We start from the raw sequence: 24,481 nt of genomic DNA on the forward strand, positions 1-24,481 counted from the left end.
AACTTGTAGTCATGAGCAATATCATGTAACCACTTTAGAACCCTGTCACACTATCATATTTGACATTTAATGAGACTTACAGATTAATTTTTCAAAAAAGTTAATGTGACATGGTTTCAAAGTGCATACATATTAGTACTCGTGACCGTACTATCTACATAACTTAAATGTATACGTATTTAGAACACTGTACGGACACTTTTTTAGAAAAAACTCCTTAGAGATGTCGGGGTATTAACATTCAACATTAAAATGGCGAAGTACGAATGATAATAATAAAGTATTTGTGGAGCGCGACTGATTTGTTATTTTAAATAATTTAAATTACGACAGAATACGTGTGGTTTAATCTCATTATTTGTACATGTGGTTTAGACTCGTTATTTTGTTGTAGGTTATTCAGTGTGTACTCTACAATCACTTCAAAAAGGACATAGTGAGATAAATAAAGAGTTCTGATTTAATTTTCTGTGTCAACAACAACCTGTATACTTGATGTACCTCCAGACTTAGAATAAGGAATGATACTACGTATAGAACGGCAACTATCCGCTCCCCGCCAGCGGCTGAGCTAGGTTTACCTCACCCCCCTCGGTCTTACTTTAGTCTTCAACTGTATGGGCGTCAGACGTCACACACACAGTTACGCGTGTACGATAACTTCAATGTGTAGGTTTTTTGTATGGTGTGTCCGGGTCGTGCTCCAGAGGTGCACGTCCAAACTTTGAACAAATGTCTGATGCTCGTAAAAGACAGTAAATCAAATTTCGAAGGATATGAATATGCCATCGATATTGTATGTAGGTAGTGACACACAACTATCACCGATTATTACAATTTAATTGACTAATTGAGTTACTAAAAAAGAAAAGTTATAATATTAGTTATATTCGACCATCATTCTAGACATTGTAATTGATATATTATTTCATTTATTAGAGCCCAGCCCTCATAGCACGGAAATCGCACCGCGCGCGGAGCGATTTATATCGTGTAACCAATAGCCGTAAGAGGTTATCCACGTAGATAGCATTGGCAGCGTCTGTTGGTTAAAACCCTAGATATAATTCGCGCCACGCGTGGCACAGTTGCCGTGCAGAGCTTGCTGAAAAGCATACCCGCATTACTATTAGCTACAGAGCCGTAGGTGATCATAATGGAACAAAAAATAATTTCCACTTTTAGTACCTGTCTAAAATATCGTCAGGTGCTCAATAGGTTATGTTATAAATAGTACGTAAACATAGGTGCTATTTTGTGAGGTGGTCTCATACGAATACATCGTTTTACACTATAGGAAATAAGTGAGTACTTACATCAGGGAATCCCTCTCGAACGTGCCGCCATATGAGCGGGTCCGTCTGTATGTAGAGCGAACAGGTGTTGCGGTTGTCTATGGGCGAGCGCCGCGACCGCGAATGTTCGCCGGTGTTCGCCGCGCGCGAGTACTTGTTATGGTGCTCCCAGTATCTGTAACCAATTTCATTACTTAACACCTTAGCGGACAGTATGTCTGTAGCGCGAATTGAAAGTTGAATTCTAGAGGCTTGTGCCTTTGTTCACCCCGTTGGGGATCGTGTCTGGCTGTCTGATAAAAGTATCTCCCTCTCTCTCTATCTCTATATGTCATAATACTAAGAGTGGCTTCAATTTATCTTCAAGTGACTTGTCGATTTGTCTACCATAATTTCAAACGCATAAGATCATTAATAGAATAAAAAATAGTAAAACAATGTTTACAATTGAAGATATTCTTTGTGTAGGATCGCAGTTCAGTCAAAAAACCATAGAAACGTAATCCAATATTGTGCTTAACAATATAATACTAACAAGTTGAAATTCTAGAAATTAAAAGCATTTTGGAATATCAAATTACGCGACGCCAAACGTTAAAATAACAAGCCGGCCACGAGAAATATATTACACGCATTTTGTTTTATAATATCTATAACTGTATTATTTTTCAATAGTAGTAAATCAATCTTCTTTTAGAGTCGAAAATCCCCACTTGGAAACAAAAAAATATACCTGCACAAACTTCTCAAATATAATGTAATAACAACTCACAAGTAAAACTGTGCAAATTTTCTTGTCTCGTTATGTTGTCTTCGGAAACAGAACTTTTGGCTCGTTTCCTGCTTGTAACAAACTTCTGTTATTATTTGGGGCAATGTACAAAATGTTATTCGATCTAATATTCATTAATTAATTTACTAGGCAAGTTCCACCGTCGCGACGGCATGTTGTTAATTAATGAGGTAGAGACGCAAGGGCCGAAATAAGTATTGAATATAGATATCGAACTAAATGTAAGGACGTCTCGAAGGCCACGTAATTTTGTTTAAATAATATACTGAAATATAAATAGCCATATTATTATACAAGTAATGTTAGTGTCACGTAAGGTCATCGGTAAATGGTACACCCACCTCGATACACGTCTGTTGGAGTCACTTCTTTGGATGTCATACTCGTATTCATTCATTCTAAATATGTACATGTTGTCTAGTAAGCCTGAACATGTTTTAGACCTAAGTGTAATTGGATAGTTTCCCAGGTCAAAGATAAATTATGAAATTCTGATTTTTACTAAATAAAGACAGATCTAAAGATTACAACGAAAAAACGTTACAACGTATTTTTTTTGAATATTTTTTTCAATTTAACATATTTATGAATTTTAATGAAGAAAAATGTAATAATAAGTGCGACATTTGTCACGTTTTTCTATGACGTCACAGGTTGCTTTTTCATACAAATTCCATAGTAATTACGTGTTTTGACGTTTAGTAAAAAGTAATTGATTTGACTAGTTGGAAACTATATAAAGTATTAATAATTTTCAAATGTGTCTTACTCGTATACTCAAGAAAAAATATAAACGGGAGTTGCCTTTGCGTAGTATTATTCCTTTTTCATGTAACTCCCGTCAATAATTGCTCTGAGGTTGTATAATAGCATAGAAAGAATAGCTTGTTGGTAGGGCAGAGGAAGATCTAGAAGAACGGACATTGGCCGAATTGGAGAATTTTTATTTCTTTTTCTAAGGCTTTTTTTTCTTACAAATAATTTTGCAAAACTGATGACAGTTTGTTTGGCGTGTGCTCTTATATTAAAAGTATGCAACTTTTACTAAATACAAAAAATAATTGCTAAATAAAATACGGTTATAAATGGCTTAACATCTATTACATTACTTATGCTATATAGAAAACATGAAAAAAAAAAACCCCCCTAAACATTATAATGTAGGTGAAAGATTAAAGTAAGGTTAACCGTTCCAAACCTAAGTGGTCTGTCTCTGTCTAGCCCTACGAAAAGGTTCAGTAGATCGCTACTCTGTTACTCTGAATCGGTGTACGTGTATGAAGCGATTGAATGTAGAGGAAGCAAGAGAACTGTGTCAGGATCGAATCAAATGGAATTCCATAGTTTTTCCTTACCCCGGTGGGAAATAGGCGTGAGTTTCTGTATATATGTATCTCATATAGAAGACAGTGTATGGATAAGAAGGTATGAGTACAACTTTACTTCAGTTTGTAAACTTATCTGTGTAACATCTATTACGTGTTTATGCAAATAATACATGCAATACGCTTTGTTTGCCATTGATGTTAATTGTTTTGTGAAGGTCATTTAATCATGATGGATGTTGATTCACAGGTATGCGAGTCTAAGTTTTACATAAAGTTACAATTTAAAACAATATACAGGGTGTTAGTGACATCGTAACGAATACTGAAGGGGAATCATCCCTCAAAGTATTCGATACGATGTCACTAACACCCTGTATTTATAGGTCTACTATTTATATATGAGCAGATCACGGACAATGAGAACAGTAAGTAACATCTTATCATAATTATCGGTTACATTACATTCTAAGAGCAAATCCAGACAGGGGGATGCATTATCTACACCTCTGCCTACCCTTTCGGAAATACAGGCGTGGAGAAACGTACCGTGGCGGATCGTCCCTCAAGCTGTTGGGGTGCGGCGGCGGCGAGGCGTGGTGGCCGTGCGGCGCCGCCGGCGGGGTCGGCGCGGTCGGCGCTGGCGACGTGGCGTCCTCCTCCACGCCTGAGTTCTGGATGCGCTGCATCCACTGCACCACCTCGTCTGTGATGCCGCAACCTCCCACGTGACCTGATAGGTATATACATTACATACATTTAGCCTCATCAGCATTTGAGCGATCCTTTGCTAAACTGGGAGTGAGTAAATATAATAATTTATTTATTTATATCAGATAACAAGATCCATACAATACAACTCGTTCTGCTTATCTACTAGGGTATGCGTAATGCTGAAAACATACAGAGGGATTATGGTCTTTATATTATGTCATCCATCGTAGGACTTTGTGACTTTGTGTTCGCCTACCCCAATAGGGGTAACGGGTGTGAGTTCATATTGTATGTTTGCATTAGAACAAGAAGAGCACCGCTTCAATCTATGGATATCGGACGAGGTATTTCGGATTTTCGTGCTTATAGTGTCTGTTACCACCTGCATCGCAACAATCAGTAGCAAAGAGATGTGACCTCACGAGCGCGCAATCCTTTATTCTCCGCCCGCGATCCGCACTTCCCCTAAATTTTGAACTCGCGTGACCAAAAATAAATTCGGACCGTTTCGCCTCAGATTGTTCGTGAACAACATGAATTAATTGAGATTAGGATCGTTATTGTTGTATATAAGCGTCATACAATAGCAAATAAACGCAATGCCGTACGTGATGAGAATACAATGAGCCGATTTAGCGACGTACGTAATACACATATTCTGAACGCAGCTTTAGAATAAAGAAATTATTCCTGTGAGTGCGCCCTGCGCTACCGCTCGGCGGAAATAACCAATTTGTGAATAAAATCAATATGCGAACTGAATTCTCGGTAAAGGTCGATGATATTCCGTATAATATGAAAGATATTTTAAATTATTCATGACAAATTCCAACTTTGTGGACGGAGTTACAGAGTTGGGAAAAGAAAAATACAGGACGCGGTGGCTGAAATAAATAGCAGCGGCTGACACGGAACTGTTTCCTCGCCGGTTTGCTCAGATTTATAAAGAAAGTTCGCATTGTGTCGCCCACACGGTGTAAATTAAAATGTAGTTGCTTACTCTTCTCCTTTAGGTTCTGCTTATCTGTTTCCAGTTCTACGAGTCTTTCGAGGCGACAATATTATTTTATGTGTCTGAAAATGCGATAATTTTAGCAGTGACAGTCGACCAAAAAGAGGATAATGATTAGGTAATGTACGAAACCAAATTATTTTACGGGAATATTTTCAGCGAGCGCTCCACACTTTTAACTTGCAACGAAGTACGTTCCCAACTCCAGCGTGAAATGCTCAGAGCAAACGAAACGGCTTGAATTTTAAAGTTATTTTTTCGCTGGTGTCGTGTGCGCCGCACATTGCCGTCTCGCATCCGGTGCGCTGCATTTTAACGAGCCCGGAGCCCGCGCTACAGATATTTGCAGTAAGGACACTTCAGTTATCCTGAACATATTTGATATTATAATAGCCTCACTCGAAGCCGATATTAACAGGGACTCTGAATAAACAGCCAGATAAGAGGGTCAATAAATTCTTAATGGATTACCTACAGTTAAACTATCCAATTGTCCAGTTAATTCAAATCAATTGTAGCTTCGCACAAAGTACAGGACAAATTCGTAGAAGGACGTAGGCTTGTTTGGTACGATTGGATTTGGTTACGAGGAAAATAGTAGAGAAATTATTGTCTTAACATAATTAACAAATCATTTTTTGTTAACAAGATTATGGCAGTCTCATGTGAAACTTATGATGAAGTGTCAATACTAGGTTCACTGTCCATGCTAATACTGTATGTTCTCAGTGCAGCCGGGAGCTTCAGCCATCAGATAACGGAAATTACCGGCAGCTAGATCTCCACGTTAATGCAGCGCCATTCAATATTTACCCGAGCCGAGCGCTGATCGTCATTACTGACCAGCTTGGCTATCACTAGTAGGTTACTGTCCACGCTATACTATATGCTCTTACCATCAAGGATACTGTCTAATGGTACCACAGTTAAAGACTCCACTCCACTCCAGAATTTCCACGTTAATGCAGCGCCATTCAATATTTACGCGAGCCGAGCGCTGATCGTCATTACTGACTAGCTCGGCTCGCCCAAAACTAACTTCTATTAGTCAAGATTAATTCTATCAGTCTACTAATTTTGTTCGAGATAAGAATTTAACATTATTAATAGAACGAATAGGATCTGAAAATATTCATTCATTCCTATCCCTTTTTATTGCGGTCTATTCTAAAATAATATTTGGTAAAACGGAACTATATTGTGATACCAATTATGTTAAGAATTCATAACAAAATCAAAGATTAGTTCCTCACTGAACATACTCGTATAGGAATTGTTTACGCAATATTCAAACGCCACCCAAGGATTAATCCGGGATTTTGGCTTGGCCCAACAAGAAAGGGTAAGACCGGCAAGTTTGCACAAAGGCCCAGATGAAATATCGCTTTAATTACAAAGTTGTGGCTTAAAAACATTCAACATAGTTCACTTTACAGAATTATATTTCAAAGTATTGCTTCCGGGCTATTGAACTCTGAAGGCGGGGTGAAGAAATGGAGCGAAATACAGGCATGTCGAGCATCCCACTGGAATACCCACATGACTCACCCAACAGTTCCTGATATTCTAGTTCGATTAAGTTTTGTGGTCAGAAAGTATTTCTATACAACATTCGCATGCACGATACAAAGCTCCATTGTCGTAAAACACACAGCGGTATTTTCATCCGTGGACTAGTTTACGGCAACGAACAAACATCATTTGATTTGGAAACACCCACTTGTTTGCACGGGGCCAGTTCGTAACTATACTAATTAAATATCTAATTTGAGGTAATGTATATATTCAGAGGCAGGACTCGCAAGAAAGTCCGAGTCAATACCAAACTTAGTGTCTGCTGAGTACAAACAGGAACTTGGGTAGCAAGTGTTTGTAGAGTAAGTCCAGGCATTGTCGGGGAGAGACTTCTCGTTGAACAAACAACCGCTAACGATTTCAGTTTATTTTTCCCTCCATTATATACCCGGTCGTGAGCCGCGGCAATTTTTCAGAGCAAAACGTGTGACTCTAGAGACTCGTTGTCAGCGTCAGGCTCTGAAAGTTGGCGACGCCGACGCTCACTTTTGCTCGCTCAGCCAACTCGCCAGTACAAAAGAAGTCCTACACTCTTTTCTTTTCACGTAATTATCGGAACGAGTCGTGCTATATGCCAAAGTTTTATGCTGACTTATGTCTAAGCCATAGATCTAGAAGTGATATAGGTACTTGACTGAAAATATTTGTAGACACGCTATCCCTTTTAATATAAACAAATAAATTATATAAACATTTCCACGTAACATAAGCCCACGACTAAATCCTAACTGGGGCAATCAGAGATACATTCATCGCAAGATGAACTAAATACCCACACCTCACCGAGCTTTCTGTCAGACCAACGTGATAGGTGGTGAGCCATATCGCCGTCAATCATACACGTCCTCGGCATGGATATACATATTTTAGTAGTTAGTAGTTCTTTTAATTATATATATGTCAGAATGCACTAATAATAGTAATAACTATTATATTTGTACAAAATTTTCCTGTAGTCAAAGGTTGCTTAGAAGAATTTACTGCATGAGCATCGCCGCCTGTTGGGCCTTTCTATATCCATTATGCTCAATGAAGTGTTTTATCTATCTATTTTAATTATTAGAATTTAGATCTTAAAAGTACTTTTGATTTCAAGGTTCAGTTATCGCTACGTATTAAAGTTTGCCCGAAGAATACTGTTCAAAATAATACAAAGTAGTGAAAAACTTTCAGGCATTCCCAAATCGGTAGGGAGAAATGTGATACCAATTCGGGCACCTACACGAAGTGTGTAATACATGAGATTGTGTAGTATACAGTTTTCGGGGTTTATGTAACGAAACGTGAAGCTTACGAGTTTTGGCAAATTAAATTAGCGATACTCGACGAGGACCTGTGTCGAGGAGCGTGGCAGTGCCGTCGTCGCCGTCTGCCTTGATGTTCGGGTGTTCCCGACATGTAAACCGAACCGTTGCCCGCTCGCATAAGGAAACTTGCCGTTTAAATATCACAGAATTCCCCTGAATAAGCCAACTGCTTTCCTGACATCGTTACACGAGCACGAAATAGTTTTGACATCGTCATCGCATGAGAGAACTGAGAATACGATATCAACGAACACTAGGAAGATTAATAAAGATATAAAAAGTGCATTTACGTGAACAACGTCTATACGTAACTCGTTATTACATTTCCAAGTTTGTGTCTGTAAATAGACATTTGTTTGTGTTCTTGCCTTCAAAACTGTGTAGGTATCAGATATTCAAAGCATATGTTCTGTTATGAAGAAAGCAGAAATTGCGTGTATGTTACTTATACGATAGGAAAAAATATTTTATACAGGGTGTTAGTGACATCGTAACGAATACTGAGGGGGATGATTCAGATCATGATTCTGAGTTAATATCAAGTGGAATATCCGATCGCAAAATTCATGACTATTTTTAAATTATTTTCAATTCTATACTTTTGCGACTGAAAATTGCTTTTGGTTAGGTAAGCGGACCCTGTGAAAAACGGAATAATACTAAGGAGATGATGATGATGATTAACTCAGAATAATGAGCTGCATCATCCCCCTTAGTATTGGTTACGGTGTCACTAATATCCTGTATTTAGAAATGACATTTCGAGAGAGTCGTGCTTGAATTGAAGAATCCTGAGATCATCTTTCGATTTGTATCGGAATACCTTACACCTTGGTGGGTTTACGGAAACATATTCCTTGGCCTTGAATTTTCCTGGACGAATTCAATAAATTAGGGCAATTTGTTTATGTAAAGCTGAGCGGCACAGTAATAGAAGCAAAACAAGGTTGTTTATGTGTGGGCTTATATAAAGGACTGTAAGTAAAAGGTGTGCTTTTCAGTGTTATTTCTAGAGAAGACATTTAACTTTACTTATTGAACAGAAAGGACTTGAATAATAAATAAACAATCCAAAGTACACATCTAAAGAGCTAAGTCTATTTCTTGGCTATTATGAAAACATTGTTGTTAAAATAAAATATATTAGACACACATAATATTTGTTTCGAAGACAAATGAAAATCTACAATACGAAAATTTAAACGTGAAAGTAATGTGAAATACGCTGGATTTTTTCAAAGAAAATTTAAATAAGAAACGGGCATATGTAGTGAATCCATTGCCTTATTGATAGCTCTGTTTCATATTCAAATAAAACCTTCAGAGGGACGTGTGAGGGCGGGGCGCTCCCTGTACGACTGTTCAATAACTCGTAATGAAAACAAATGTAGCTGGGACCCCTTCCTGTTTACTCGATACTTTTTTATTCCTTTTTGGTCTAACCTAATTTTCATAAGCAAAGAAACATATCAAGTTATATCAAACATTATTTCGGGGGATTCGGAGGATACCCGTAAAGCAATTTGGAAAGAATTTCAAGTGATCCAATTAAACGCTCGTTTCGTATTACATTTTTAATGTTAGGTATTTACAGAGGTAAAATGGGTCACACGAATTGTATACCTTACATAGCGTTAATAACTGAAGCACAGGCTAATAATATTAACATATATCTGATCTCACTACTAAATTATTTTTATTTATATTAAAGCAGATAACATTATGGCAGTTACGGCAGAGCGAATTAATTGCAAAAGTTTTGTAACGGCTTGATAATTTTTCTCGAAGATTACAGCAAAATAATTGAATTTTGTTATGATTTCACTACTTACATAATACTTACCCAATGCACATTTATGCAACTGTGGTTAATACAAATTCAAATCGGTACACGGCATAAATAATCATAAATGTTGAAACAACAACACTGTATGTAAACAGTTCGTATATATCCCCATTTCCCGTGAATTGATGAATATGTAACATAAATTTGAACCCTAGTTGATTATTCTGAAACTAATTGATGCACTGACGCGGCAGGGAAAACATTTGTTTAACAAAACTGCAGCCTGGAACTCGTTCTTTGTTCAGTGATGCTACAACATTTTAAAAGAGACGGGTGGACGAGTCCAAATGAGAGCATTGATTTTCGCCCGGATCGCATGACACAAAGAAACAGATATTGCACGATGTTTTATGTAACGGTAGTCGAATTCTACTTGTATACGGGGGGAATGCACAGCACAGTGGTGAAACGACAAAAATGCAAACTCGGCGCGGCGAGTTGTTGACGAGAAATTACCATTTGTGTGCAGCCTACGGGCTACGGGGCTACAGCGCCGCGATGAATATTTAACGCGGAATTCGGACTGGTTTGATGACGATGTAAGCCGCCACGAAATGCTATGATTTCGCTATAAACAACGTTTCGTAGATCGCGAGCTGTAACCATTTGTTAAAACAACATATCCTATTTTTTATCGTTAAAACTTTCAGCAGGTACATCTCATCTAGGAATTGAAAACGACTTTATTCAAGCGATGCTAGTTCTAATATTCTGCATGAACGACACTCAATTTATTTGAATGTCAACTGCAGATGTGTCGTATGAAAGCAAGTTGTAATAATGTTCTTTCAGTCGAGGTTAAATGGAGCCTGTAAATATACAACGATGCTGAATTGTAGAGTCACAATGATAATGGTACGGAATTTACGATGTTGGTCGATGTGGGTGAGTAATAAATTAATGTGAATTTTGGGATGTTGTCGGTGTGAGCGGGATGAGCGGTGTGAGTGCATCCAGTCGCAGGCTGCGCCGCAATCAGACGGCGACGGCACACGGCGCGGGCGGGCAAATGGGATTAAACTTTGTTAAACGACCTTCGTTGCAATCCATTTGCTGTGTGACACACGGTGGCGAAACTTGCACGTACCTGCCTCCTCTTATAGTCTGTCGCGTACGTTCATTACATAAGCGAGTACTAGTAACGCCCCAGTATGATTTGATCGAGCTAAAGTTGCCGGTAACATCGTCACGTACGAGTTACCATTTTGTTGCGATAATTGGCTCCGCAGACAAATCCAACAGCACAGCAATGACTACACCCCTTTTTCATTATGCATTTCCCAGTAAGAGGCACAGGTAAGTCAATTAATTCCGTCATTAGAAACCTTGCACACTGATGAAGGTTGAATGGCGCCTAACGACTTATGCCATTAATTGCATAATTCAACACAGTCTATGGTACACAATAGATGGCAATAAGTATCCCATTTTTCTATTTATGCGGGTCTGTAATATTTTAGGATATAGCAACAATTTATTTTTAATTTGAATGAAATAAAATTTATTACACGTTTTACTTAGAATAAATTACAACATCTGGGGGCGCGGGAGTGCCCCCGCCAAGACGAGCAAACCGAATGTCAGCTCAGTGGACAAATTAAAAATATAAAGTTTCAAACACATTACAATATACTACTATACTTTAGATTTTACTGATATGTAAAGTTTGATTTTCACACTCACTGACAGACTTACTGACTCACTAACGATCATCATAATTATAAAGTACTTCCAAATGTCTTAAAAGGATATACTAAACGTCGCATCATCGTCACCAGATGAGCGTCATCATGGGCGTAAAGTAATAAATTGATTGACTATTCATTGTCATTCTTTTTTATAGTTCTTGTAGCAATGAAACGGACAAGCCCCATATTTTGCCTAATGTGTAGAGTTTGTGAACTTAGGGTTTTATAGGGCGTGAAGAGTTAGAAGCTTGGCTTTACATGAGATCTGATAACTTTTTGACATTGCTATCTATATGATCTCTACTTGGCAACATTTTATATGAAAATGTTTTTGGTGGGATTAAAAACATCAGTATCCCTTCTACAGCCTGTACAGCACTTTGACATTATTAAAAAACATGAACTTTTTCGAGTTTTTGTGTTGATTCAACGAGTTGTATTTTGTCAGACCCGAATATCTTCTAGTCTATTTAGTCATTTTTTAGGGGTCCAACCAAACCTCAAAAGGAAAAACGGAATTCTTATAGGATAACTTTGTTGTCCGCCCGTTTGTCTGTCTGAAGAAGATCAGACCCATTTTCTGTTCTACTATTTAAATACTAGATTGTACTCACCATGTCGACGATGTGCGTACGGGTCACCGACGTCTCCTTCGCGGTAGATTACAGAGTGCACCTTGGAACGTGTGCCGTTGGGCGGGAAGTACCGCCGAGCGTGCTCCACGTAGAACGCACCGTCCTTCACCAGAATCTTGCCTTCGAACACGCCGTCCGTCACCGAGCCGAACACTGTTGACTGTGGCTCGTCTGGCAAGAAAAATGACAGTCAGCATTTACAAACATGTGTACAATGAGTGCTTATTGTCAGACTGCGGCGAAGCAAATAGGAGGGTTTTGTGTTTGACCGGTATGTATGTACGTCTGGTCCCATCGAATTATACATACTTTCTAATTTGATTTGCTGTATTCGGTTTATAGTTTTTATCGGCTTTAAATGCATTTCATGTTATTTTGTTCGTTTTGATTCCCGCGTGAACAAAACAACAATAAAGTACTTCGTTATGAATTCAAATTCTGATACACGTTAGCATTAATTTGTATTCGTAAATAGGATGATTGCCGAGGGACATTAAAGGAAAAAAAAAGTTTTTTCGTCTTCAGTGTATGTCCTCTAGAAGGCGCTCCATTGATTTTTACGCGACGTCACATGGCAAATAACAAGCAGACAGTCGAGACGCTTCTAATGACACCTCATTTGATAAATTTTGATTAGTGGTTTAGACGTTCGGAGAGAACAGACGTACAAACACACTTACGTACATAGATAGATAGATAGATAGATAGATAATACGTTTATTTGGGACAACAGTACAAGTAGGTTACAAACAATCAGTAAAACATACAGTTTGAAACATAACAATAACAAAACACTTAGAAGTCAGAAAGAGTAATCTGGTTAAGTACCGCCGTCCCAAAATAGGCCCTAGCTCAGCATTTGCTGCGGAAACGCAGGACGAGTCGCAGCGCTGTTATTCTGCTAGTACCTGTCGCGAGTAGTACGTGCGCGCAAACAAATCGAACTAAAAATGGATACATACTTAGGTACATAATATATGATCACGCCTGTTTCGCATTAGGGCATAGGTTAGAGACTACGAATATAAAAATAGATAAAAAATAAATACAAAGGTTTACACACATATTATTATTAAATAAAATTGAACATATATGTAACGAGGGGTAAGTGTCATCTACCTGCCTGCCTGACAGGAATGTTTCATGTAAAAAAATAAATAAATAAAATATAAAAAAAGCTGCATAGCTGTTAAACATATAACCCTCTTTTCTGCTTCGCTGTAGTCGGGTAATAATTCTAACTTATCATAAACCGGACAGAGATATCTATTGAGTTGACTTTCCTCGTCATCATTATCAGACCATTGCAGTCCACTGCTGGACATAGGCCTCTTCCAAGTCGCGCCATATAGCCCTATCCTCAGCCTTAGGTATCCAGGCGCTTCCAGACACCTTCTGAAAGTCGTCCCGCCATCTTGCACGGGGTTGACCAACACTGCGTTCCTCATACCTCACTTAAAAGGTACAAACCAAAAAAATAAGGAAGCAATTCTATTTCCTGTCTCGCGTTTGTAATTTACGACATCGTTTTTTTGGACTGCTTACTATTTCTTAGAATTTTCACAAACATGTACTAGGATACTGACACTCACGGCCATAGGTAAGATAAATTGTTGAAATAAAAAAGTAAGGAGGGAAATCATGCTCATTTTATTTATTTATTTTATTATTTATTATAGACAATGGGCTGGTGTGCTAATTCACACAAAAAAGAAAAGATAAATAGCTATTACGTCCCACTGCTGGGCATAGGCTTCTCCTTAATCAACCGGAGGGGTCATGGAGTATATACTCCACCACACTGCTCCAGTACGGGTCGGGTGTATTACTCTAAACACCATAATACTATTTTTCAAAAATATCTCTACTAACTTTACTGACCATTTATCACCCTTGCTGTTCATAAAACTTAGGTTAAATTTATACCTATAATCGCGACTGTACGATAACATAAATTTGCATATTTACCAATAAAATATTGGGTTTTGATCAAATGCAAGTCCTTTCAAAAGCCACGAATCTCAAGAGTAGCTTTTGCTTGGTGGGACAGTTTTTCCCATTTCCTTTACTCTTGTAATTGAAAATTAATATCCACAACGATACGTTAATGAATCAATTATGTTGTCGTGTATGCCGCGCTTTAATACCCGTAATTATAGGAACCTATATAGAAAATTAATTGAAATTAGGTACAAGTATGTGAATGTTATATCGATGAGCGTGAACGTTGTAAAAAAAATGATTTATATTGACGTTACTTTAAAGCAAGAGTACTTGGCTCAATTTATTTGACGCAATATAGAACGGTGAAGTGTGAGATTGCTATATTCCCAGAAGTATTTAGATACGTATATTGCTAAAGACCTGATTATCTAAAAAAGTAAGATGATTCCGTGCTTCAGAAACAGTTGGTCCGTGTTACTAGCGCAAAACCCTCCACCAACCCGTAGTGATGAAGTATGCTCCATACCCCCTCAGGTTGATTGACAGGAGGTCTGTGCCTAACAAAGGATGTTTATGTAATAACAACATAAACGACGGGAGTAGACATACGTACGTAGATATGGTTAAATCCCATGTTATAGGGGATACCACGTGATAATAAGCTTTATATGTATATGTAGCTCATTAGCAACAAGTGACAGAAGCAGGTATCAGCGAGTGTCATATCAGTTGTGGTGGTGACCACATTATAGTGGTTATGGAACTAATTAATAGTGGGCCTGATGAGTCATGCGGGCAGGTGACAGACGGTTCTGTGCAGCCCTCGTCACGGGACGTGAACGTACACTGCAATTACGAATGCGGTCGAGTAATGGCAATAAAGCGGACATATGCAACACACGCCATGCCTACTTTTCTGTAGTTACTGGGTCTAAATTGCTTTTTTTAGACGTAGGAATATCCTGAGACTAAGCGACAGAAATTCCTTTGGTTTCTTGTGTCTAAAGATAACGTTATTGAGCATTATTAAACACGAGACGTGATATAAATCGACTTATAACAAGATGACGAAGTAGTCGGGATAATCAACATAATAATGGAATATTCAGAATTTCAGATTTCCCCTTGTAATATAATCCTTTCTTGTTTTAAGCTCGTATCTGTATAGAGATACATAAATATATTACACCTAACATATAATAAGCTCACGACTATATTCCCAATTGGAGTAGTCAGAGGTACATTCATCGCATGGTGAACATAAAATATATTTTTCATAATCATATCATTTATTGCGTTCCAAATACTTTTTCGTTACAAATTGACACTCTACATCGTTACCAATTCGCACTATTGTATGCAATAATTGTGATTGTCTACGGAAACTCTGTTATGTGATAATTTCATAATTATGAACCAAGATGTTCTGCGTCTGGTTAGTTCATTTCCTCTTTTAATCATTCATTATTATGTATTGCATCGATGACAGTATGAGAGACCATTTAAACCGAACACTTATTCCCAGTGACGATATAACTAGACACCTCCCTAGTGACCTTGGATTCGCTTCCCGCTTCTCGCCAACAGAGGCAAGTCCTAACATAGGGACAATAGGCCAGTCATACGGGCTGCGTTCCCAACCCCGTGTCAATTAAGCCAGAGGGACATTATCGATAAAATAGTGTTCACTGCGTGAATCATCAAAATGAGCTGCTGATATACCAAATGTTCATAATTTAGTTCCTGGTTCCCGATAGGCTGGGAGATAATTAGCAAATCGTCTATTACAATGACGATTAAGTTGATTAGTTATACAATTTGTATCATACTCGTAGACCTAGTAGCCTGATAGCATAAAAATTGTGATGTTTAATTAGAAAAGGACGTATAATAGTGAGTAATTACACTAATATTCTTTTAACAATGGTTCCCCGGGGGTTTCCATTATTCCGTGCTATTAAAATGTATTTTCATAGCAACAGTACAACGCGTTTAATAACATCACATGCAAGGGTGAAGCACGATATGACGGGGAGTAGGTACTCTCTTTCGATATAATGGAAGAATTTCCAACCACTTGCAGGAGACGACAGTCCTCTCCTTCATGGAAAATACAATATTTTTAATAAATGTTGGTCTAACAGAAAGCTCAGGGAAAGTGTACGTGGGTACTTAAGTTCATCTTGCGATGGGTATGCTTCTAACCAAGTTGGAATATACTCGTAATCGAGAGCTTATATTTCAATAATTATCCTACATCACTCTTAGATACGGAGACTGTAGAGGCTATATTTACATAGGATATGTATTAGTTTTTGCTAAAGCTAATATTTTATGAAGGTGTATTGTATATGTACTGGGGCGCCTGAGTAATCAACATTATGTAATAAAAAATATTTAATAGAAACCATGACTGTTCTTAAGTTCTTGTAATAAAGATAAGAAACGTCGGTGATAATAATTTTCGGAATATATAAATATCAACGCATGTGTGAGTATTTATTGGGAACTCAATATGCATTAACCTCTAACATGAGACGGGCGCAATACCGTCGCGACGGAACAATGAAGTGTGTTCCTATTGTGGTCGCCATATATGAGCACAAATTGAAACCAAGCCTTGCCAATGATAGCACAGATTGCTATACAAATATTTTTATAACACGATGACGATTTACTTTACCTATCTACAATATAATGTAAAGTATCCACAACTCAAAGAGGCCCTATTCATATAGCAACATATCTCATTTCGTACGAGCAAATACTTCGTAGCAAGCATATTAATTTTGGGCCTAAGATAACTTCCACAACTCGCATAACATCGAAGCAAATCGTAATTCATCAGCTTATTAACTTTGAAGGAGGTACAATGGCCTCGTAATTCCCTTTAAATGATTATCTCTGCGTCAAAATGTCCCACGATGAGGCTAACATATAAATTACTGCTTTTACACGTAAATATAGCAGACGTTATAAAAATATGAAGGTAGCGAGAGTGGATAGAGACACGAATGTTTCCACGCAAACCGCAGCCCTGAAAATATTTTGAGCGAGGTAGGGAGGAAAATTCATGTAAATTTTTTGAAGGCCGCCTATAGCTTTGGATATTTTATCAACGAGTATCACGTTTTTATATGTTTACTTTTTATTATTGATAGAATGGCCACGATTCTTGCAGACACTACCTAAATTTAATTTAAATTTATACCCGTCATTTTCTTATCCGGCGAAAAGGAAAGGGACGGATGATTGACAATTGTTAATTTTAAAATGAATAAATAACCCGGGTCGTATACAATAGGCATCTCGCTGATATGCAACTAGATTGACGTGTGCTGTCAACTTAATATTTGTCGGGTTATTAACAAATATACAATTTTAAGAGGGTTTTTTTAAATTTCTGCCTAAAATTGATGTATATGCTCTTTAAAATTTATGCCTGTCGATTACCTGCCCCTTTTCTTTTCGGGGGATAAGCAAATGACAGGTATAACTTAAAATAAAATTAGATGGTGTGTACAGGAATCGGCACCAATGTAAAGCACGATCAAACAATAAACGAATTTTAATTTACTCCGTAGTGTTTACATTTCTTTTATGGAGTTCATACATCCATAAACTGTTACGAAACGTAAACATCGTGAAGCGGCCAGTATAAAGTGTATAAAATCAACCACGTAAATAAGGCTGCTCGCCTCGTGAAAGGGTGATCGACGCGTAAACCAGTTCAGTGAGCAAGTTAACTAGACATGTAGCACTTTTATAAACCATGGGTTTCTATCAAGGAAGTACCTGTCGCGCCTAGGTTACTGTGTGATTCGTTAAAGTAACCGGTTTTATTGCAACAATGAAAGCTGAGAATTTTTTGTAACGTTCGCAGTTATTACAAATGCAAACGGAGGCACATGCATGCAAAAACGTCCCTTGCGCCCGGTGGTAAGTGCATCGCGGCAATAAGTAGGGCGACGAACTGCGATCGATGGCGGGCGCCCTCACCAACTTTATCCATTTACACTGCTCCAAACTCCGCGATCATAACACCCGTCCTCCGTAAGTACCACCGCCCGCTCCGGACCGTACGCATTAACGTGCCCAGGATACGCTTCATTCCATTCACGCCATGAATACTCGCAACGTAAAACAAGAACTGCCAAGACGACCGACAAACCGTTATTTAAGCTCCTGAAATCGGGATAAATACCAACTCCTGTCCTTGATAACACTCAAATGAATTCGACGGTCGAAGAGAAATGTTCAAGGAAACCAAAGCTTCAGCTTAACAGAATGATATGAACTTGAGCTAAATTACGAAACAAAGGAATGTTCCACAGCCTTTTCTGCAGAACAAACACTAAAATAAAATATTTCAGTAAAAGATAAAACTTTCCAACTTCTGTTTTCGTTAAGACAGAAATTGTTATGAATTTATTAAGAGAATTTGATTAACATTTCAGCAACCGGAATGTCGAGAATATTTCCAAGAGAGTAATTATTTACATAGCATCCGCACTCGGCAGCGGCGGCGGAGGTAAGCCTGCGGAGCGGCGGCGGCGTCGTCAGCAACCCGCGCCCGACATTAAAAGTCGAGTGGCCGCCGAAAGCTCCCAATTAGCCGAGACTTTGACGCCGCACGCCGGTAATTGCAAAAAGAAAGATGTTTTAGTGCTCTTCGCGAATTATTAATGCGGAAGTGAGAGCCGCGCCCGATATCGGGACCGGCGGCGCGGCCCCAGAGGAGTTCGGCTCCTGTTTAATTGTAGAGAAACACAATCGCGGTCGACATACTCTGGGCTGGGACTTATTAAATTTTCCCTTGGGGCGAGGGCAAACAATGGCGCTCTATCTTGGGTGTAGATAACGTTGGTAGACAATAGAAGCGCTCAGGCTGCGGCTGCCGTCCGCCGCACGCCACCTACAAACTTCGCGTCTGTCTTGTCAGCTTATGAGAACTCTGTTAGACGTCCCGCCCATCCTGCGATCTCACATACATGGACACAGCGCCTGTTACATTACACTTACCGGCCAGCTCGCCGTGGTAGATGTGTGACGTGTCCACTTCATGGTGCTCCCCATTCGAACCTTCAACCTGTAACAAGGAAATTATGTTAATTACCGGGTACGAAAATGGTAGGAAAATAATCACTATACAAACAATTTCATAATTACTTTCTTTTAGCCACTTAAGAGTGTACCACTGCCCGAGAAAGGTTTCCTCTCCTAGTTTACAATAGTAAACTTAGAGGGGAAACTACTAATACAAGTCGACTATAACACATTTGCATTATGTAGGTACACGGCTACTTTAATGACATGGCAACTTTAAAATTATTCAAAGATGTGTATTATAACAAATTTCAAATATTTCTACATGCAATCGAGTACAATAATAATTAGGAACATCTGCAGGTGTCAAACTTTTTTATTACCGTTAGTCTTAATTACTGGGCACAGATTTCTGTAAGGCCGTGTTCAGGGACGCGCGGCGCGTTAAGCGGCGCGGGCTGCCGGATGAACAAACATATGATAATGTACTGAGCGTTCACGGAGAAGCGTTTTGGCTTGCGTTTTTTTTAATAGTAGCATCCCAAATAGCGCGTGACACGGCGGGCGACGCGGCGGGTGACGGTCCTAGAACCGCTATGTCACTGAACTGCGCGCGCCGATTGATGCGCTGCTTGATGCGCTGCTTGATGCGCCGCTTGACGCGCCGCCTCTCCATGATAAAGAGCCTATTCTATTAGTATCCCTCCCCATTGCTTCACCACGCCTATGCGGTCTAAGTGATTTCGGGGGAAAAATACCATATACTTGAAAAATACTATAATACTTCATAGACACTTCACCTGGGTGAAAAGAGCAAATCTACAATAAGTCACGTCCAAAAAAGCTGAGGGTATACTTGCCTTGAAATCGTCGGTGAACGCGGAGAGGTCTCGGCGCAGACGCAGGCGGAAGGTGCGGCCGTGTGCGCGGAAGTCGAGCCGCAGGTCCGGTGGTGCGTCGAGTGAACGGCGCACGCGCACGTGCTGTGCATGCACCGCGCCCGCGTCGTAGTCCAGCGGCTCGTAGTGTTCCACGTACTCGCTGAGCCGCCGCCGAGATGCTGCAACAAACATATGACAATTTTTAGATCGTTCATCAACCTACCCATTACAGCTCGCAGTCGATGACGCATATTTTGAACAATCCTGTGTTTCTTCAAATATTAATTACCGCAAGCGATACATTGTCTGTCTAAAGAAGATTTTGCCAAATCAGAAAGAAAATCAGAAGAGGCAATATCTAAGAGATGGGAGTAACTCCTACTTGCCTTAAGGTGAGATTAAAGAGATGTCATAAGCTTAATACTTTTGAAAGCGGCAATCATGTAACACTATTTAATAAATATCCTATAGGATTTCCATGGTAAGCATGCATGACTAATAATGGAATCAATTTAAAGTTTCGTTTAGCATTTCAAAATGAAACAAAAGGCAACATATCAGTGTGCACTTTCAATTTGCACATAAGTGTTCAGTTAAATGCAAGCGTAACAAAAAATAAACGTCTCTCCTAAATGATCGTTAAAAAGCGGACTTTTTTCTAGGAATAATGAAAGAGACTAGATAAGGTAAGCACTGGGAACTTAATAAGACAAAGGAGATGTCGCGAGAAAGCAGCAGGATTTTTTGAAATTTAAACTAAATCGCCACTTCATTTCGAAGGGTAATAAATAGGTTTGGCAATGAGCAGCTTTCGCATTTTTTATTCAAGTAAGGCAATTCGAGTGCCACTAAATCTTAATTCAGCTCCACCCGCCGCGCTTCGTACCGCCGCCGCCATTGCTCAATAATGTTTTTTTCTACTCGATTGTTTTGATGTGAATGGGTGCGTACCGTAAACAAACCCATAACATGCATGATATTGTATTTATTCTTATCACATGTTTTGTTATACATGAAGGAAGTTCTTTACGAGTGAGTACACACGGTCCATAAATCCAAGATTAAGAAACAGAAGAATTTGATACGCTCGTATTCTATTTCGGTTTTATGACAGTCCTACATATCCAAATATATCTCCGATGTAGATCCGAGCGTAATAGAGTTGTAAAGTTGTCGCGAGCGTCCCCCGCCCCGCGTCCACCGTATCGCCGAGGTCCGCACTCTCACCGTTACTTGCTCACAGAGTTTGATTAAACGACACTTGAGAACCATTCGATTTTCTCCGTCCAAATTTTTCCTTAACGTTAATTATAAACTTTTGAGGGTTCACAATGGCATTCAAGTTGAGGACAATGGTCGTGACTTAGGCACGGACTTACCGGGACTTTTAATTTAAGTTGCCTTTTCGTGTTTCGTTAGAAAAGAGACTTATGAGACTTGAGTTGTTAAAATAAATTAAATGAAGTCTGTAAGAAACAACGATAAAAGGGGACGGACGTGTCGCGGAGCCGCTGAAATGCATGTGTGCAACACGTGGCCAACTTCCGTTTTGTAAACACGCACCCTGGCTTGCTAGCTAACAGTTCTAGGATCAGACACATTAAAGTCGAGATTTAATAATATATTTGACTTAGATGTAGAGGTATAAGTACAGAGTAAACTATAAATTATTATCTAGCGTCAGCGATAGAGGTTCCACAGCACGTTCCTTTCAGCTTGGACAAATAAATAGCCCATATATTCTCGTTAAGCGTCTCAGGAAGATGCAACATAAACAATACTGCGAGTGGGGTTCACCGTTGTGAGATAGCGAAAGGTAGTTTAGTGTGGCAGCGGGTAGCGACACACCCGAGTACGGCGCAGCTGGTCGCATGCAATCCTGAGTGGCTGGCGCGAGGGGACGTGCCGAATTTACTTTACATCCCATCTCGAATTGATTCCCTTATCCCGCTTGCAAATAAAATGCGCAACATGTCGCCTGTTTGACATTTCACAATGGTATCAATAAAAACCAACAATATAGCCTAATGCGTCTAGACGAGCTCAAAAGAAATTACTCTGATATTGCTCTATTTAGTGATCGTTTTTCTGAGTAAACAACTTTATTGGCAACTCTCTGGAAATATTTCGATATTTTATTTATATGATAAGTATGTGAAATTCGCACTGGGAGTCTGCAGTATATCGTCTTGCGAGAGTCAAATTTACATTTGATTGGCAATGATTCCCATTACATGTTTTGTCGATTTATTTGGCAATGATATTAATCATTCCAACCCCTCCACATCGGGAAAGCTTTGAAGGGGACTGACTGAAATACACATATTGCCGTGTATTTGTTCAGTCATACAGAGCTTTTTGCTTTAAGCGCCGTGTCACTGGGTCAGTGGGGCAGGAGCGCCCCCCCGCTCTCTGGACGTACCTACCAGTAGCGTGCTTAGATTTGGGGTCCCTTTATACACAAAAATAGGGTTGTAACCATTGTGTTAAGATGTTCCTTACAAATGATCACTGCGTCATTTACCCGTCTGATTATACGGTCGGTTACAAAGTCCGTTAGGGCCCTACCCTTCTGAACACCTGATATACCTACCTACTCGTACATTGTATCTTATTTCGGTCCGCGACAATGTTCTTCTCATTTTACTGTTCTAATAATTAAACACATGAAGATTAATTGTCAGACGCTATCTGTAAGCGCTTAACGAGTAATTACCTCATTTCCCTACCAATTTAGATAAGAACAGTATTATTTTAATGTTTTATGTTTAAATTGTAGGTAATACAGACAGAGGCCCCCTAGGTAGGCAACTAACGACAAAACCGGGGTAATGCTCTGCAGCAGTGTGCGGTTTCTTTTATTCAAAGACTTTCTCGTTGGAAGTTGCCCTGCGGACTACAATGAGAGGTAAATAAGGACACGAATTTCATTTAATATAATACTTAACGTACCTAATTTAATCCGGATTGCGTGTATAAAATTTGAAATTAAACGACCGTGTGGCGAGTATTAGTAATACTATTGTTACGCAGAGCTACACTTTGTATAACAAGCTTAGTAAACAATGCCTACATTTAGAGTACCCGTCTGTACCTATACTCGCCCACCATGTTGCGCCTCGTACAGCTGTCTTGTAATAAAATACTATTACCCGACGAGCGGTGAAGGACGTACCCAAGTTTCGTGAACAAGTCTTCATCCGTTAGCCAACTTAGAAGCATGACGAACTTCGTCCATATAGGTAGACAATGAAGATGAGAACTGCTTCTTGGAGTAAATTCGGTGTGTAAATTGCACCTACTAAATATAACTAAAAACAGTCAACGTGCTTGCGTGTGTGTTCGTAAAATATACCCTTCATCTATCAAACCATCAAAAATATGGCCAATGATAAATTGACAACGGATCCTCGCATTGTCATTTTTACATGGCAGGTAGATCGCAGTGTTCTGTACAAGTATATTGTACAGTTTATTTTCCAGCTCCATACAATTCTTGCTACGTCGCCATTGTAACTTAGTAATTGACATTGTCCGTGATTATTGCGACAGGCTATGAGTAACAAGTTTTGCGAATGGAACTTTGTACCTACAATATAGCTACAAGATATATAGGTAAGTAGGGACATAAATCTTGTTACGCGTCGTGACTTATAGTTTACGTCAAGCGTCTAACCAAACGACATTTTATAGCTGTAAGAAAATAAAGAGTTCAAAAGAATAAAAAGGTGAGTGAGAAATACCCTACCTACCTAGTACCTTTTGCTTATCGTTATGCGGAGATAAATCATAGAAAAGAGTCGGTTGGTATTCAGAGCGCTGCATATTTCCGGATGGAATACAGCGGAGGAAGCCTCAGGCTCGCTGGAACCGGGAACGCGAGAGCTTGTTATTCAATATTGAATAAGTTCAGCTGTCTACGCATCTATTTCCATATAGATGTATCGCCCAGATAGCTCCGTAAAAGAGAAGGAACTTTTCTTGTTTATTCACAGCTAGAGGGCAAACTGCTTTGGAAAGGTTTGGGGCGCCCTAACGTAGAGATGAATAGACACTCGTCTAACGCTTTATCGCTCCATTCACCCCAACATTTAGTATGCGATGCAATGAAAATATATTGCTGCGTTGACGTTTCCCAGCGGTTCGTGAAAAATCACCTAAAACTTTATTGTACCTCATTTTGAGTGAAGTTTTAGCTTATTACAGCGTCGAGAGACTAGAAAAGACATACATAAACTTAGTTAAAATCACACAATTTAGTAAAGTTAAAATGCTAAACGGACTTAAATGAACGTCTTTGACTTTATTTGAATTACTAATAGGGAATCCTTTTTTACACTTCACTGTAGTAAAAGAATAAGACTAAGCTGAAAGTTTATTATTACAGTGAGTGCTATTGATTAAACGAGAACGTACATCT

The 24,481-nt window shown here is 39.0% G+C and overlaps 1 protein-coding gene across 1 annotated transcript in view; it reads right to left on the bottom strand.

Moving 5' to 3' along the window:
* Positions 1 to 24,481, bottom strand: part of LOC126369451 (disintegrin and metalloproteinase domain-containing protein 10-like) — a 57,222-nt gene that overhangs the window by 21,408 nt on the left and 11,333 nt on the right. The window contains exons 2-6 of the mRNA XM_050013871.1: positions 20,041 to 20,240; positions 19,157 to 19,223; positions 12,170 to 12,361; positions 3,963 to 4,146; positions 1,317 to 1,470 (exon numbers count right to left, since the gene is read on the bottom strand). Coding sequence (XP_049869828.1) covers positions 1,317 to 1,470; positions 3,963 to 4,146; positions 12,170 to 12,361; positions 19,157 to 19,223; positions 20,041 to 20,240 — 797 coding nt within the window. The remainder of the gene's footprint in view (positions 1 to 1,316; positions 1,471 to 3,962; positions 4,147 to 12,169; positions 12,362 to 19,156; positions 19,224 to 20,040; positions 20,241 to 24,481) is intronic.

This window comes from Pectinophora gossypiella, chromosome 9, assembly GCF_024362695.1.
Source record: "Pectinophora gossypiella chromosome 9, ilPecGoss1.1, whole genome shotgun sequence".
Classification (NCBI taxonomy): domain Eukaryota; kingdom Metazoa; phylum Arthropoda; class Insecta; order Lepidoptera; family Gelechiidae; genus Pectinophora; species Pectinophora gossypiella.